Below are 17,819 nucleotides of genomic sequence, written 5' to 3' on the forward strand. Positions count from 1 at the left end.
TCGCGTGGAGACCCCCCCACACACACACACACACGAGAGAGAGAGAGAGAGAGAGAGAGAGAGAGAGAGAGAGAGACAGAGAGAAAGAGAGAGAGAAAGAGAGAGGGGGTGGAGAGGAAGGGAGGGAGGGAAGGAGGGAAGGAGGGAGGGAGAGGGAGGGAGAGGGAGGGAGAGGGAGGGAGGGGGGAAGAGCGCGAGAGAGCTCTAAACCCTCTTTCTGCCTGAACCTAAGGCTGTCCTAGAAAAAAGCTTCCAAGACACTTGTCCTCTTGCGTACGCCCCTGGGAAAGTCGCCAGAGCAGGGCAGCGCCCGCATGCAGCCAAAAATCAAAACCAAATCCTGGGGACACACACAGCAGGGACTTGACAGCTTGGTTTTGCTGGCTTACGTCCTGGCACCAAGAAATTGTGCTTGCTACTCCTCTCCTTGGAGAAAAGTGCTTTCTGGTTCTCTGTGGGAGCCCTGTTGTCCTGGAATCGCTGGTGGCCAAGCGGGTTTGGAGACGGACTCCGTGTCCCGCCCCCGCCGCCAGGGACTGTTTGGTGTCTCCGACTTCCTGTCGTATTTCCATACAAATGCGGTCTCATTTATTTATTTAAATGCTCCCTCTCTCTCTCTCTCTCTCTCTCTCTGGCTAGTAGACCTGCAGACTGTAACCTGTAGACTGGAGTCTGACCAGCGGCCCGGAGCGAGGTTGCTCGTCCTACGGTCCGGAGCATCCCTTCGCGGCCAGATCCCTGGTGGGGCTAGTCCACCGAGTGAGGACACCCCGGCGCTCATCTGCCCCTGGACTTCGGCCCCCAGTAATTCTGGGTCTCGGCGCCTATTGGCTGAAGCTCTCCCGCGATTTGCATGAGTGGAGAGAAGGCGTGTCTTCGGTCGGCCGCGCCGCCCCTTCCCGCCCGGCGCGCGGACTGCAGCCTCCTCCCCTGGAGGGACGCGCAGCCGGCCGGCCCTGGCAGAGAGCTGGCGCCCGGCGACCTGGCACCTGCGCCTGGATATGGGGCGTCTACCGGGTCCCAGGAGTAGCACCAGCCACAGGACCCTGCCGGTAAGGATGCCCGAGACCTACGACCCTGGCAACTTGCGGGACTCCAGAGCGGTTGCTGGACGGTGTTTCAAACCTTGTGCCGTAATTGCAAACTTCAGGGAAGGAGAGGGAAATGAAGGCGAGTTTGTGATCTGGTACCTGCATATTTTTAGGAAATAGCCTTGGGCCGGGAGAGGAAGTTTCAAAAGCAGAAATGAGGCGCAGGGAGGAGGGTGCGCTCCCTCTCGTTTGGATACAGGGGTCCGGTGGTTTCAGGCGTCTAGCTGTAATTGTGCCGCAATTGACATTGATTTTGCATAATAATTTTCCACGTTTACTTTGCTTCACCCTGCACCCCCGGGAAGGGGCATTGGCGAAACCGCGGTGGAAGGTGAAGATCCAGGTCGTTTTTAGATTTAATTTTACTCACGTGCTAAAATGAAAAATCATTTTCTTGCCAAAAGTGTTGGTGGTGGGGGAAGGGGACGCGTCAGGAGCTGACGCGGACTGTAGCCAGGTTGTCCATATTATTACTGTTGTTGCTGTTGTTTTGATAGTCTCAAAGAAAGGGATGCAACGCATTTCCTATTCTGGGACCTTGAAGGCAGAATCATTTCAATGAGAAATAAATCGTGCACGTCTCGGGGCTCCCCTCTGCCTGCCCCCACCCACCCCATAAGCTAAGGAAGTCTCCCGGTCGCGTTGCGCAGTCGCCGCGTTGGAGTCCGCTCCTCTCGGCCGTGTGTTTCCAGAGAGGGGATGCCTTGAGGTTTTGTAGGGCGAATGTTAACTGAACGTGGGTAGTTGTGAGGTCGGGGTTTTGGGGCGGGAGGGGGGGGGGATGGGAAGAAGGACAGACAAGAGTGAGTTTGGGAGACCTTTCCTTAGCAGCGAATTTCCTCTGCAACCCACCCCGGTTTTTGCACCAGGGAATAGGGATGGGACGAAAGCATCGCCCCCTTGGTTCTGACTCCCATCTCGGTGTCTCTGCATGTGTGTAATGACTCTTCTCCCCTTCCTCCCCTCCAGCCTGTGTTTCTGCTTCTCCTCTTCGTGGGACCCTTCAGCTGCCTCGCGAGTTACAGCCGGGCCACTGAGCTTCTCTACAGCCTGAACGAGGGTCTGCCTGCAGGGGTGCTCATTGGCAGCCTGGCAGAGGACCTGCGGCTGGTGCCCTGGGCGCCCGGGAGACAGAGCCAACAGTCGCAGCCGCCAGAGCGCACGGCCAGGGAGGGGAGTCCCCCTCTCTCTTTCAGCTTAGCTTCTGGGGGACTCAGCAGCCTGTACGTGACCCTGGACAACCGCTCAGGAGAGCTGCACACTTCTACCCAGGAGATAGACCGAGAAGCCCTGTGTCTGGACGAGGGTGGGGTGGCTGCAGGGGGCAACAGCGTCTCAATCTCTTCTTCTCCATCCTCTGACTCTTGCCTTTTGCTCCTGGATGTCCTGGTCCTGCCTCAGGAATACTTCAGGTTTGTGAAGGTGAAGATTGCCATCAGGGACATCAACGACAACGCTCCACAGTTCCCTGTTTCCCAAATCTCTGTTTGGGTTCCAGAAAATTCACCAGTCAACACCCGGCTGGCCATAGAGCATCCTGCTGTGGATCCAGACATAGGCATCAATGGGGTTCAGACCTATCGCTTACTGGACTATCATGGCATGTTCACCCTGGATGTGGAGGAGAATGAGAATGGGGAACGCACCCCCTACCTAATTGTCATGGGTGCTTTGGACAGGGAAACCCAGGATCAGTATGTGAGCATCATCGTAGCTGAGGATGGTGGGTCTCCACCACTGTTGGGCAGTGCCACCCTCACCATTGGCATCAGTGACATTAATGACAATTGCCCTGTCTTTGTAGACTCACAAATCAATGTCACCGTGTATGGAAATGCTACAGTGGGCACCCCCATTGCAGTTGTCCAAGCTGTGGATAGAGACTTGGGGACCAATGCTCAGATCTCCTACAGTTACAGCCAGAAAGTTCCACAAGCATCCAAGGATTTATTCCATCTGGATGAAACTACTGGGGTCATTACCCTTTTTAGTAAGATCGGTGGAAGTGTTCTGCAGATGCACAAGCTCACCATCCTAGCTAATGGACCAGGCTGCATCCCCGCTGTGATCACTGCTCTGGTGTCCGTTATCAAAGTCATTTTCAGACCACCTGAAATTGTCCCACGTTATATAGCAAATGAGATAGATGGTGTCGTGTATCTGAAAGAACTGGAACCTGTTCATACTCCAATTGCATTTTTCACCATAAGAGATCCAGAAAGTAAATACAAGATTAACTGCTACCTGGACGGTGACGGGCCATTTAGGCTATCACCCTACAAACCGTACAATAATGAATATTTGCTCGAGACCACAAAACCTCTGGACTATGAGCTACAGCAGTTCTACGAAATAGCTGTAGTGGCCTGGAACTCAGAGGGATTCCATGTGAAAAGACTTATTAAAGTACAACTTGTGGATGAAAATGACAATGACCCCGTCTTTCTTCAGCCTTTGATAGAACTAACTATTGAGGAAAACAACCCACTGAACGCCTTTCTGACTAAGCTGTATGCCACAGATGCTGACAGTGGAGAGAGAGGCCAAGTTTCCTATTTCCTGGGACCAGATGCACCATCGTATTTTTCCTTAGACCGTGTCACTGGAATTCTGACGGTGTCTACTCAGCTAGACCGAGAGGAGAAAGAAAGGTACAGGTATACAGTCAGAGCTGTGGACAGTGGGAAGCCACCCAGAGAATCAGTAGCTACTGTGGCTCTCACCGTGTTGGATAAAAATGACAACAGTCCTAGGTTTATCAATAAGGACTTCAGCTTTTTTGTGCCAGAAAACTTTCCAGGATATGGTGAAATTGGAGTAATTAGTGTAACCGATGCTGATGCGGGGAGAAATGGATGGGTTGCCCTGTCCGTGGTGAACCAGAGTGACATTTTTGTTATTGATACAGGCAAAGGCATGCTGAGAGCTAAGGTTTCTTTGGACCGAGAGCAGCAGAGCTCCTATACTCTGTGGGTTGAAGCTGTTGATGGGGGTGAGCCTGCCCTCTCCTCTACCACAAAAATCACAATTCTCCTGCTGGACATAAATGACAACCCACCCCTTGTTTTATTTCCTCAGTCTAATATGTCTTACCTGTTGGTCTTGCCTTCCACTCTTCCAGGGTCCCCAGTTACTGAGGTCTATGCCGTGGACAAAGACACAGGCATGAACGCTGTCATAGCTTACAGTATCATAGGGAGAAGAGGCCCCAGGCCTGAGTCCTTTAGGATTGACCCTAAAACTGGCAACATCACTTTGGAAGAGGCTTTGCTGCAGACACATTACGGACTGCACCGCTTATTGGTGAAAGTGAGCGATCATGGCTATCCAGAGCCTCTTCATTCCACGGTCATGGTGAACCTGTTTGTCAATGACACTGTCAGTAATGAGAGCTACATTGAGAGTCTTTTAAGAAGAGAGCCAGAAATCAATGTAGAGGAGAAAGAACCACAGATCTCAATAGAACCCACTCATAGGAAGGTGGAATCTCCTTCTTGTATGCCCACCTTAGTGGCCCTGTCTGTCATAAGCTTGGGTTCCATCACGCTGGTGACGGGGATGGGCATCTACATCTGCTTAAGGAAAGGGAAGAAACATCACAGGGAAGATGAAAACCTGGAAGTACAAATTCCACTGAAAGGAAAAGTAGACTTGCACCTCAGAGAGAGGAAACCAATGGATATTTCTAACATTTGATATTTTGTTCTGGATAGCACAGGGAGAGGTTATAACTGACTTTGGCTAGTCTTCGCCTCCTAAACAGGAGTGTGCTAATGCAGTCTCACTGAAGGACGAATAATTTATAACTTGTAATATGTTGTAAATAGCTGTTTACACGTTTTTAATTCAAACTCAGAGGTTATAAAATTGTGTACAGCATTTTTAAAAGAAAATTAGCACTAACAGCTCTAGAGTTGTTATTTATATATATAAAAAATAGCCTGGACATAATTTGCAGCTTCCATACACCAAGCAGATGTTGTTAAAACCTGGGAGTAAGGTAAGAAGAATGGTACTTTTTTTGTTGGCATTGTTCTAAAATGTCCTTTGACCACAAGAGGGCATCAGCTGCCCCTTTGCAGGGAACTGAGGTATTGTATATGGTAGTTGTTGTACATGAAATTAATGAGAGAGTATATTTTAAATATATTGTTTTTAACATTAAATATGAAATTAAAATAAATTGAATTTTCCCTACTTAAATATATATATATAAATTGCACTTGTAAATTGAACATTTATTACCTCATAGGTACATCCTGTGTAATTTGAAAGAGAAGGCATTAGAAACAAGTGCAATTCCTTTGTAGCAAGCATAGGAACACTGTCATGTGTTACAGATTAAACCTGCTGAAGAATATTTCACTTTCTGTCTACTGAACTTTTTTTTCTATTTGCTTTACCATTGCACTTGGCTAGTATCGCAGGACAAAATATATGTGATCCTCCTTACAGAAAATGTGACTAGAAATTGTGCCCAAGAAAAACAGTCACAAACAAAAATATGTCTCAATCCTCCTAAATTGCTTGCTTGGTGTCCACCATGCTTTAGAGCTTAGCTTGTCAGTAGCACTGTGTTCCTGGGTTGTATATTACACTGTCACATGCTTAAGCACACCCACCACAGGAGAACAATCAAAGCCACATTAACATTGTAGAAGCTAGTGTCCATCATTGCTTGTTTCAGCTGCGCATTCGATAGGAAAGTTATGCTTTCTTTGTACTGTTATTCAGGTTCCCCAGGCACTAGCTTCTTTATTTCATCTTGGGTTTGGTCCAAGAGTTTCTTTGTAAGCCTCGCAGCAGATTCCTGTGACAAACTGGCATTTACTGAATCTTTTGCAATGGAGAAAGCTGGTTCATCAGTGATTAATCACTTTTTCTTCCTTGTATGAGCTGGAAATTTTATTTTATATCAGAACGATAAGCAAAATTATATGTGTAAACAAGGAATGTATCAATTTCAACTGGATATTTGACTTTATGGCATCCTGTGTCTGTACGGTACCAAAAGTGTTTATATGTCTGCAAAATTAAAGGTATATATTTTCACAAGTTCTTGCTTATTTTCACCATTTTATGTTTAGAAATAGACTTCTTTCACTGAAGTGCCTGTTATTGGCATTGTTTTTAGGATTTAATGTGAGAAACTGTAGCATTCTGCCATGCTAAAGTATATATTAAACTAATTCATAATTCAAAAATTGGTTGAATTATTAAGGGTTTGTATAGGCATATGTAGTAGATATAGAGTATGCCCATGTGTTTAACTTCATATGAAATTCTCACCCATGTATGAATACACACATTATTAATAATCATTGATTTAATATTTACATAAACTTTTACCTCACCACCTCCTTATAGCAAATTCCTTGTCGGCCATGTTTCAGTAGCATCAAGTAATTTTTAAAGTAAATATATACTGCAAAGAAAATAATTAACTGAAAATTCACAAGACCCTTTGGATTTGTATTAAATAATTATCTAATTTATTTAATTTTATGATTTGAATAAATAGTACTAAGTATATAAAGAAGCAGGGTTTGTGACAAAATAAATATATATTTTTTCTTCTTAAAAACACTTTTATATGAGAGGTACTTGAGCTAACAAACTATAAGAGTATTTAAACACCTAAACTTTTCATTCATGATTGATACACATCAGTGGTGGAAACTACTCATTTTTTAGTCATGTTTTACTTCTTATTTTCTTCTTAAAAGAAGAAATTATATGTGAGACACATAGCACCATTAATATAAAAATGTGTCATTCATAAGTTTCATGATTTTGCCATCAGTATAAATGAAAATATTCTACTAATTTTTAAGTTTGAAGAAGGTTCAAAAAATGAGTGCTTTGGAGTATGGACTTCATTTCCTGCATGAAAAAAATGTCTGTAATCTTAATAAAATTATGGATTTCTGAATAACTTCTTGTGGCAGGATTTCCTTTACAAATATAATCTCATTCACATTTTAAAAAATAGCAGAGAAAGCTAAAGTAAATTAACTTTAAAGATAAAAGCTCCCTTTTTACTAGCACCTTGTGCTAGAACAGTTGCCAAAATGTATGCTAATCATGTCATGTTGTTAGTTGAGCTGGCACAAAAATAAATGTTCCTTTCATTAAAAGCCCCGATATCCATTTAACAGTTTGAGGACCAGTGAGTTCTCCATGCCCAACTTAATGATGAAGAGATGGCTCTGATCCTTGCACTGCCAAGTACTTCCTCACACTAGAGATGTGTTCACTCATTTGATCTAGGTAATTTCAGAGCAACATTGCAATTTTAGCTACAGTAGAAAATGAACAGTTTATATTATTTTGCATTATTTGGGTCTTTATCATGGATGTGCTGGACCTATTTAAGGGAGAAAAAAAAAGCTGTTTTCTCATAGTTTTGCTTTTATCACAAGGAGTAAAAATTTTTTAAGTTTTTTTTTTTTCTTTTTATAAAATAAGTCTTGAAGTATTGGTATATTAGCAAATGTCAAATGCTAAGTGTTTTGTTTACATTTTAGAAAACACCATGCTTGATTATACTGTGAAAATTCATCCGTAGTAGTCATGTTGAGGATGGTGTATGAAGTTAGCTTGATTGCAGTGGGAACTATAACAGATTCCAATTTGTGCTCTCAGAAAATGTCTAAATTGACAAAAGTGAAAGGAGGAATCAAGCAATTTTTCTCTCTGGAGACTCAGGTTCCAATCTCTCCTCAATGAGGTGAGGTGTCTGGATCCTGATCTTTGGCAGACAGTGGAAAAGAAAATCAATGTGTAGCAGTAAAAGTATGGTGTCCTTTAACTCCATCCCAGAGATGAGAGAAAACTACCATTTTCTTTCCTCTGAGCTACATTTGCTCACTCCAAAACGAAAACACTCACTTGCTACAAAATGGCCATAGAGCTGCCTGACTCACATGATGACTGCTGACAGAGATATGACAGTCAGGCAAGGGGGTGCAAGTCAAAAGTGAACAGTCATTGACAGCCCTGCTTACTACTGAGGGAATGCCATTACAACACGCTTCCTCATCATTTCCATATTAGAAGAAAAGACTGTGCACATTTTCAGATTATATCTACAGAAATACACACATGCTATAGTAACTTTCAAGTGGCACTTATACATTATTGTTTTTAAATTACTAGCTCCTTTCCTTTATTTTTCTATGATAAACTAAACTAAATCCTAAACTGGATCCCCCCCCCCCCTTTAAGGGCATTTAACAGTGAACATTTTTTTTTTTCAAGGTAGGGTTTTCCTCTAGCTCAGGCTGATCTGGAATTCACTATGTCATCTCTTGATGGTCTCAAACTCATGGAGATCCTCCTACCTCTGCCTCCTGAGTGGGAGTGCTGAGTTTAAAGGTGTGTACCACCAATCCTAGCTCTTAACAGTGAACTTTAAACCAACCCAGTAATGTCAAGAAGTACAAACACAGTAGTGACTTGTTGGGCTCTGAACGGCCCAGGTGTGAGGCCTAGTGGAACTTCCTGAGCCTAGCTAAAGTTTGGCGACCTGTCTCTGGCCAGCTAGGACTCAGCAAGACAGTTAATGGCTTCTTGCCTGCCACCTCCGCGTGGCATAGTTACAGTTTACTATTGGCCCTTAACCCCCACCCCATCCTAAAATCCCCGCCTTCGTCCCCAACATGATATAGGCAACTGCTCAGAGTAATAAAGCAAGTTGTTTCTGCGAATTCCTGCATCAATAAGACTACTGACTCAGTGTGGTTTTTCTCCGGTGGCCAGGAGAGGTTTCTGAGTCGTCCGATGCTCATCATCCCCTCAACCCCTAGGGAGGAACCAGCAGGCCTGACCCTTCCCTCGGCACTACCTGCACCTGCCCGGGAAGGAGCCGGGCTGGACCTTTCAGAGCCCAACAGTGACTTAATCCAGTGCTGGGATATATGAGAGGACTTCAGATGGAAGTGACTCCTATTCTGAACCTGCACAGAGAAGGAGACATTGAAAAGTGTCTGAAAGTGTAAGCTTTAGCAAAAGGGATGACAGAAGAGAAGACATTTGAGGATGAGGGAAGAATGTGCAGGGCAATGATGGAGGCCGTGAGCAGGCTGTGTTTGAAGAGCTGCAAATACTGAAATTCTTCTTGACTGAAAAAATCTTGGCTAATGGTAAACTTGTAGTATTAAATATATTTTTAAACTTTAAAATATTTTTATTTTATTTTGAGAGAGAGGGAGAAAGAAGCAGACACAAGATGCATGCCAGGGACTCTAGCCACTACAAATGAACACCAGACATATGTGCCACCATGTGCCTCTGCCTTAAGTGGGTACTGAGGTATCGAAACTGGGTTCTTAGGTTTCTCAGGCAAATGCCTTAACCACTAAGCAATTTCTCAAACTTGGATAGTTTCAACTTTGAACTAAGTAATCTTTGTGTTTTAAAAGTCACTTTGACCATGTGTTGAACTATAATTGAGGAAGATTACAGATACTAGTGAAAAAGTTCAATAACAATGTAAGTGCAACCTGAGGCCCACACCAAAGGATATGAAACAGATGTAGCATATAAAATGTAAAGTAACTAAGTTATAGATGATAAAACTTGTGGTGCTATAGAAATATGCATATGATGACTATCAGATAAATAGATTCTGTAATATGGTTTTGATCCTGTATTTACGAATTTTAAAAGAATAACCATCTCACTCACTAGATATTATCAACAATGAGAGAACTGAAACAATCACTTTCTTCTCTAATGTTCTGTTTTTTTTTCCAGTTAGCATTTTATAAAAATATTAACTCATATTTTGTCATGAATACTTCATGTGTTGATACGCTTTTTTCTCTCATCCCTGTCACCCTTCCACTGAGGACCCTCCTCAGTGGGGTTTCAGGTATTCCTCATGGGGTCGTGGGTTATGCATTGTGGGAGCAACAGTCACTTTTTTGTGTGTGGGGGAGGTAATGCCTCTGGGCATGATGTCTCAACCTGTGGCTCTTACAGTTTTTCTGCCCCCTTCTCAGTCAAATTCCCTGAGCCATGGTGGGTGAGTTTTAAGTCTACTTCAGTGATGAGCTTTTCAGAGCCTCTGTATCTCTGCTTTGGTAGATGTTGAATATCCTCAGGGTCTGTCTCCTACACCCTGGTGTTAAATATCAGCTTCCCCATAGAAGCAGCACTCTTGCCCATTTCCTCAATTCCTCTGCGGATTCACCCGCACCTTGGCTGAGATGCAAGGGGTGGTTATCTCCTCTAGTCTTGATACCTTCTGAAAAATAAGAATAGATTCTCCAATGGAGAGTAAAGTCATCATAGTTTAAATAGGACAAGCATTACTAATTTAGGGAGAATTTGATGTTTATAACCCTTATTTTAACCAAAGACTAGTGAGAGCTTGACACTGGGGAGCATAATATTTATCACCACAGGATTCTGATCTGGTTCACCATTCCAAATCTGGGTTCCTTTACACTGAGTAGATCTCTTAGCCAATCAGAAAGCTGTTGCTTACCCACCACAGCTGTGTACCACCAGTGCACTGGCATATGCATCCTGTCATAGTATTTACTTCTAAGTAGCTTAGACCTCTGGTTGCTCAGACCATCCTCCTTGATTTATTTCTTGAGTTTTTGTTTTATTTTTTAATGTTTTCTTTATAGGTTTAACACATCCTTGGTTAGTTTTATTCCAAGGTATTTTTTTTAATTTGTTGCTATGGAAAATGGGACAGGCTTGCTGATTTCTTTCTCTGTATATTAGTCCTTTGCAAATAGAAATGCTGCTGAATTTTGTGTGCTGCATTTGTAACCTGCCACTTTACTGAAGGAATTAATCACCCTTAGAAATTTTGAATGGGAGACTCTTGGATCACTTACATATAGGATCATGTCATCTATAGAGAGGCCTAGCTTGGCTTTTTCCTTTCCAATTTGCATCCCCTTTATTTCTTCCTCATGTCTTTTTGCTTGGGCTAGGACTTCCAGTACTTTGTTAAAGAGCAGAGGTTCGGTGGGCACTCCTGACCCCAGTAGGATCTCCTTGAGTCTTTCCCCATTAATATTATTTGGGCTTTAGGAGCTTTATATTTAGCCTTAATTGTGTTGACATACTCCATGCCCATTCTCTCCAGCATTTTGATAATGAAGTGGTGTTGTATGTTGTCGAAGGTCCTCTTCTCTAAATATCTTGAAATTATTATGTGGTTCTTACATTAAGCTTATTAATGTGGTGTATTACATTGACTGATTTCCACATGTTGAACCATCCCTGCACCCCTGGGATGAAGCCTACTTGATCATGGTGGGTAGTGCTTCTGTTATGTTGTTGAATTCAGTTTGTGAGGAATTTGTTCAGTGTCTTTGCATAAAATTCATCAGGGATATAATTTTCTTTTCTTCTTGTATCTCTGTCTGGTTTTGGTATTAGGGTGATGGTAGCTTCTAAAAAGAAGTTGGGGAGAATTCCCTGGTCTGTAATTACATGAAACATTTTGAGAAAAATTGGTTTCAGTCCTTCAATGAAGGTTTCATATAATTTGGCTGAGAAGCCATCACGTCCTGCACTTTACTTTTGGGGGAGATTTTAATGGTCTTTTCAAACTCTATGGATGTGATATGTTTGTTTAGAATATTAATCTGCGCTGAGTTTAGTTTTGATAGGGGTATATGGCTAGGAATTCACACATTTCTTCTAGATTATCCAATTTTGTGGAGAAGAGGTTTTAGAAATTTCCCTGATTATTATTCAAATTTCATTGATGTCTGTTGTTATGTCTCCCTTTTCACTTATGATTTTGTTAATTTGAGACTATTCTTTTTTTTTGCTTAATCAAATTAGCCAAGGACTTATCAATCTTGTTTATTTTTTCAAAGAACCAGTGCCTCATTTCATTGATTTTTTTTTTTTTTTTTTTTTTACTTATTTCTAATTTGTTAATTTTCTCTCTGATATTCTTTCTTTCCATCTGGATATCTTAGGTTTGGAGTCTTCTGTTTTACAGTGCCTTTGGGTGGGCAGTTAGGTTATTAATTTGGGATGTTTCTGTATTTTTTATAAAGGCAATTAGCACCATTCTTTATCCCCTTCAGATTGGTTTCATTGTGTCCCATAAATTTTGGTAAATTGTTTTTTCTCATTATCATTCACTTCTAGGAATTTTGCAATTTCTTTTTTAAATTTCTTCCACAACCAATTCATTGTTTAAAACTGTGTAATTCAGTCTCCCGACAGTGGTAGAATTCCTAATGTATATCTTGTTGTTAGTTTCTAGCACTAAAGCATTGCAATCTGATATAATAAAGGTAGTTACTTCAGTTTTCCTGAATTTATGTAGGCATGCTTTATGCCCTAATACAGGTTCTACTCTGGAGAAGAGTCCATGGGCTGCTGAGAGTTCTGTAGATGTCCATTAGGTCTAGTTCACCTATGATGTTGCTGAACTCTGTTACTTCCCTCTGGATTTTCTGCTTGGATGGCTGTCTATTGATTATAGTGGAATATGGAAGTCCCAAACTATGATGGTGTTGGTGTTTATTTCTCTTTTTTGTCAAACAGGTTTTGTTTTACAAACTGTGATGCCTCGGTGTTTGGCACAGTTAGATTTATTATTGTGATGTCCTCTTTTGTATCATTCCCTTGATGAGTATAAAGTAGCCTTCTTTGTCCTTTTTGATTACTTTTGGTATGAAGTCTCTTTTGTCAGATATTAATGTAGCAACACCTGCTCGTTTCTTATTACCATTTGCTTGGAATAGCATTTTCCATTCTTTCACTCTGAAGAGGTGTCTTTAGTGATGGGATGGATTTTTTTGAAGACAGTAGATGGAAGGGTCCATTTTACTGATCCTGAATGGGAACTTGTGTCTTTTGATAGATAAGTTAAAGCCATTAATGTTTAATGTTATAACTGTGAGATTCGATTTAATCCCTGCCATTATGGAATGCTTTGTGGGGTTTGGTGCTTTTTTTGGACTTTGTACTTATTTGAGCCTTGTCTAATTTTGGTTATTGTGACCTTCTTCTTGTTGGCTCTTGAGATTTGTAATTTGACTGTTCTGTGTGGAATATTCTCTCAAGCATTCTCTGTAGGTTTGGCTTTGAGTTCATATAATCATAGAGTTGACTTCTTTTCATGGAAAATTTTCTTTCCACCATCTATTATGAGGGATACTTTTTCTGGGTAGAGAAGCTTGGATTGGAAGCCATAGCTTTTTTTGTTTTTGTTTTTGTTTTTTTTTTAGGTTCCTTTAGTGTTTCATTCCAGGCCCTTCTCATTTTTATGGTTTCCATTGAGAAATCTGAAGTAATTCTGATGGGATTGCCTTTGTATTCAGTGAGATGTTTCTCTCTTGATAAAGAGTTTTAACTGTGATGTGAATTGGAGAGTTTCTTCTTTGATATTGTCTGGAAATATCATGAAACCTTGGATTATGTTTTAAGTTTTCAAACCACTATACTATAGAATCCAACCCCATTCTCCATTTTGTACTTGAGATAAAAAATATTTTTAATATCAGGAAAACATTTTCAGGGATGATGATGTATTTCAGTTATAGAATGCTTTTCTAGCATGTGTAAGGCCTTCATATCAAGCCCTAGTACACTAGGAAAAAAAAAAAAAAGAGAGAAAGAAAAAAAAACAGATTTACAGCTGATGATATTAGGTAACAATACAGCAATCTTGTGTTTAAGAAATATTGCAAAGCAGGTTAAAAAGAGATAGTAGAGATTTTTTTTTCCTTAAAGTGTTTCTTGTAAAAAAAAAAGTCTTCATAAGAAAGTGAACCATGGTAATACTTACAAATACAATATGCTAAGTGTTAAAATTATCTTGGAAGGGATGGAGAGTTGGCTCAGCTGTTAAAGTATGTGTCTGCAAAGCCTTATGACCCAGTTTTGATTCCCTAATACCCACGTAAAGCCAGTTGCACAAAGTAGCACATGCATCTCAAGTTCGTCTGCACAGGCTGGAGGTCCTGGGGTGTCCATTCTTTCTGTCTGTCTCTCCTATCTCTGCTTGTAAATAAATAAAAACCAAAACACATAACCCACAACTTCATATGGAATACCTGTAACCCCACTGAGGAGGGTGCCCAGCAGAATGGGGACAGGGATGAGTGAAAATAGGGTATCAAAACATGATGTATCCATATAAAATATGTTGCTAATAATAATAATCCCCCAAGTTACCTTGAGATAAAAGCTTACTTAAAGTGAGATCAGCCATTATAAATTACAAAATGAGAAGTCATATTGTGCTATATGTATTAGGGAAAAGGTGTTATTTTAAAATTCTCAGAAATAGAAAAATACAGAAAAAATATAACGTTAAATATGTGACAAACCTTTTTTCCAGAAAACAATATGTATTTCAGAGACTAGAGAGCAATTGAGAATTAAGCAAAGGTTTGAAAGTTCCACAGAAAAACTAAGCAGGAAACATAGCTTTCACTATGTGACTAAATATCTACTACATTTATAAGTATGCAGATCAGATTCAGAAAACTCAGGTGTGCATATGAATGAAAGGGAAGAAAACTTATTTGAAAGTGAGAAAAAATGCTTATCAAAGGAATAAAAAGCAAAGCAAGAAAGCAGTAGAAATATAATACATTTGTCATTAGCTAATTTGGATTTTCATGTAGGAAATGACAACACACTTAAAACATTTCTATGAGCAAAACAGATAATTGGGCTTGTAGTTGTCAGGGCAAATTGAAGTAAAACACAAAATGACAATATTTAGGAATTCACTGACTCTCAAAATTTTCAACCAAATAAACTTGGGATTTTTATCTTATTCCTTACAGTTGAGGACACAGTACTAGGAATTTCTAACAAAAAAACACAAAATATTCAACATAATTAAGTATTAATTTAATATATGAATTTACTTTAGTCCAATTGGAGAGCAGTTGGTTTCCACCATGACAGATGTGCCACTATTGTATCCGTTGGCTCATTTGGCCTGGCTGGCCAATTATAAGGCTTGCAGTGTCCACTGTTGAGTATCTTCACTGGTGGTGTATCTTTCTCCCATTGAACTGCATGTAAAATGGCTTATTACAGCTTTCTATCAGCTGGTCTGCATGGAGGAGGTTATCAGCTCAGTTCCAGCAGGATTTCTCAGTGGTCTTGCAGCCCAAGTATGTGGAGTCTTCAGCAATAGGGTCCTACCATCAATTCCTTGTGGGAAACCAAGAGCCTTGGCAATGGCCTATAATGTTTTGGGGGCATCAGGGACCTCCCTGACCAACAACTCACTGGAAGGTACCCCATCCCTGGAACTGAAAATTTTCTGGCACCAATCTATGGCTCATGAATGTTGAACATTTTCTTAAGTGTGTGTTAGCCATTTGTAATTCTTCCTCTGAGAACTCCCTATTTAGTACTCTGCCCCACTTTTGGAGTGGGTTGTTTAGGGTTTTTTTTTTTTTAGTTCTTTGTAGATTCTAGATAATAGGCTTCTGTCAATGGTATAACTGACAAATATTTTCTCCCATTCAGTGAGTAACTTATTGGCTCTGCTTATGGTATATTTGTCTGTGCAAAAGCTTTTTAGGGGCTGGAGAGATGGCTTAGCGGTTAAGCGCTTGCCTGTGAAGCCTAAGGACCCCGGTTTGAGGCTCGGTTCCCCAGGTCCCACGTTAGACAGATGCACAAGGGGGCACATGCATCTGGAGTTCGTTTGCAGAGGCTGGAAGCCCTGGCGCGCCCATTCTCTCTCTCTCTCCCTCTATCTGTCTTTCTCTCTGTATCTGTCACTCTCAAATAAATAAATAAATAAAAATTTAAAAAAAAAGCTTTTTAGCTTCATGAGATGCCATTGGTTGAGTGCTTGTTTAATTTCCTTGACTACTGGGGTTTTGTTCAGGAAGTCTTTACCCAGTCCTATATCATTGAGAGTGATTCCTATTCTTTCTTCCAGTAGTTGAAGAGTTGCAGGTCTTATATTGAGGTCTTTAATCAACTTGGATTTGATTTTTATGCATGGTGAAATGACTTGGTCTAATTTTATTTTTCTACATATCATCCAATTTTCCAATGCCATGTATTTTTATTGTCTGTAAAATACACTGAATAGCCAACTCACATTTATCAAAGCATAGTAGCCTGCATGAGCTTTATTTCTCAAAGAAGTCTTATATAAAATTGTGTTTCCACCACCAAAAGCATAGAAGTACATACCCACGTCAGTTATCAATGTGCTTAGTACATGAATGCACAGATTTCTACTAAAAATAACTGAGGGTTGACTGGATAAATGGTTTAGCAGTTAAGGCACTTGCCTGTGAAGCCCAAGGAACCTGGTTTGATTCACCAGTATGCATGTCAGCCAGAAGCACAAAGTGGCACAGTCATCTAGAATTCATTTGCATTGGCTGGAGGCCTTGCTCTGCCTATTCTTTCTCTCTCTCTCCCTCGCTCTCTCTCTTCCTCTCTCCCTCAAATAAATAAATAAATTATTTTTAAAAAATTGAGGGGACTAGAGAGATGGCTTAGTGATTAAGGAACTTGCCTGTGAAGCCAAAGAACCCAGGTTTGATTCCCCAGGACCTATGTAAGCCAGATCTGCAAGGGGTGTATGTGCCTGGAATTCATTTTCAGTGGCTAGAAGCCCTGGCATGTCCATTCTCTGTCTGTCTCTCTATCTTTATCTCTGCTTTCAACTTAACACATAAAAATAAAATATTTTTTTAAAAAATAATAATTGAGTGGATGTTAGCAGATGAGACTCTTAATATTCATCTCCCTCAGATAGAGAACACAACTTAAATGAAGCAAGCTAATTCCTTCCATTGTACCTTATGTTTGACTGGTACTCTGCCCTTCTATTATGTCTTGAAATTTTGGGAGTATATGCTATTTGGCTCAAAGTAAGGGATACCAAGAGGAACTTACTAATGGAAATGCATGATGGAAAAAAACAAGGCTCTAAAAGTATCCAAGACATCTGCATCCAGGAGACATGAGGAATTTTAAAATCAAATGTGGTCTTTTCATTTTAACTGTGTGGCCACTGTTTATCCATAGAGCAAGTGCAGTATTTTCAGAACCTTATTATTTATTGTTCTAACTAACCTCCCCTAAAGATGCCTTAACCCATGGAACCTGTGACTACATTACACTACATGACAAAAAGACAATTACATCCGCCATGCAAATACAATTGGCATAGGGAGTTATTTAGGACTACAGAGCTACAAATACCTCCCACCTGAGTTAGCAAGGAAACAGGACCTCAGCTCTGTAGAAATATGGAACTGATATTTCCAACAATGTGAGTACACAGCCCTGCTGATACTTTGATCTCTACATTGCCGAGCATTAAACAGAGGGCTGAGCCACTCTAGCAGACTTGTGCAGCACTGATGGCTAACAGTATGTAGGGAATTAAACCTGGACTAACAGACAATGCAAGCAACCATCTTTAACCTCTTAGCCATCCTCCAAGCCCAATCTGGTGTTATTTTAAGACACTAGATTTGTGGTAATTTGTTACAGTAACAGAAAACTATCAGACCATGCTTGAAAACCAAAAAGACTCCATAGAAAGGCAACTTTAGTTAACTCATTATAACAAAACATCTTATTCTGATACACTTTATAAAAGGTATTTGAATTTTTCTTTCCTAAGAAGTGTATTAAGCAAATGCCTAATTTTTGTTAAGTGAAGGAAAGTAAACAAATAAATCTTAGGATAAAAATCAATATGATGACAAAATCACTTACAAGCAGACTGTGTTA

The 17,819-nt window shown here is 40.8% G+C and overlaps 1 protein-coding gene across 1 annotated transcript; it reads left to right on the forward strand.

Moving 5' to 3' along the window:
• The first annotated feature begins 941 nt into the window (after window positions 1–941).
• Window positions 942–6,541, forward strand: Pcdh20 (protocadherin 20). Its single transcript, XM_012950881.2, has 2 exons — window positions 942–1,052; window positions 2,061–6,541. Exons 1-2 carry the CDS (start codon window positions 1,002–1,004, stop codon window positions 4,785–4,787), a joined length of 2,778 nt encoding a protein of 925 aa, XP_012806335.2. The 5' UTR covers window positions 942–1,001; the 3' UTR covers window positions 4,788–6,541.
• Window positions 6,542–17,819: the final 11,278 nt, after the last annotated feature.

This window comes from Jaculus jaculus, chromosome 3, assembly GCF_020740685.1.
Source record: "Jaculus jaculus isolate mJacJac1 chromosome 3, mJacJac1.mat.Y.cur, whole genome shotgun sequence".
Classification (NCBI taxonomy): domain Eukaryota; kingdom Metazoa; phylum Chordata; class Mammalia; order Rodentia; family Dipodidae; genus Jaculus; species Jaculus jaculus.

Coding starts and splice junctions, on each gene's coding strand:
- Pcdh20 (XM_012950881.2), top strand. CDS start 1,002: ATGGGGCGTCTACCGGGTCCCAGGAGTAGCACCAGCCACAGGACCCTG. Junction 1,053..2,060: donor CCAGCCACAGGACCCTGCCG/GTAAGGATGCCC, acceptor CCTCCCCTCCAG/CCTGTGTTTCTGCTTCTCCT.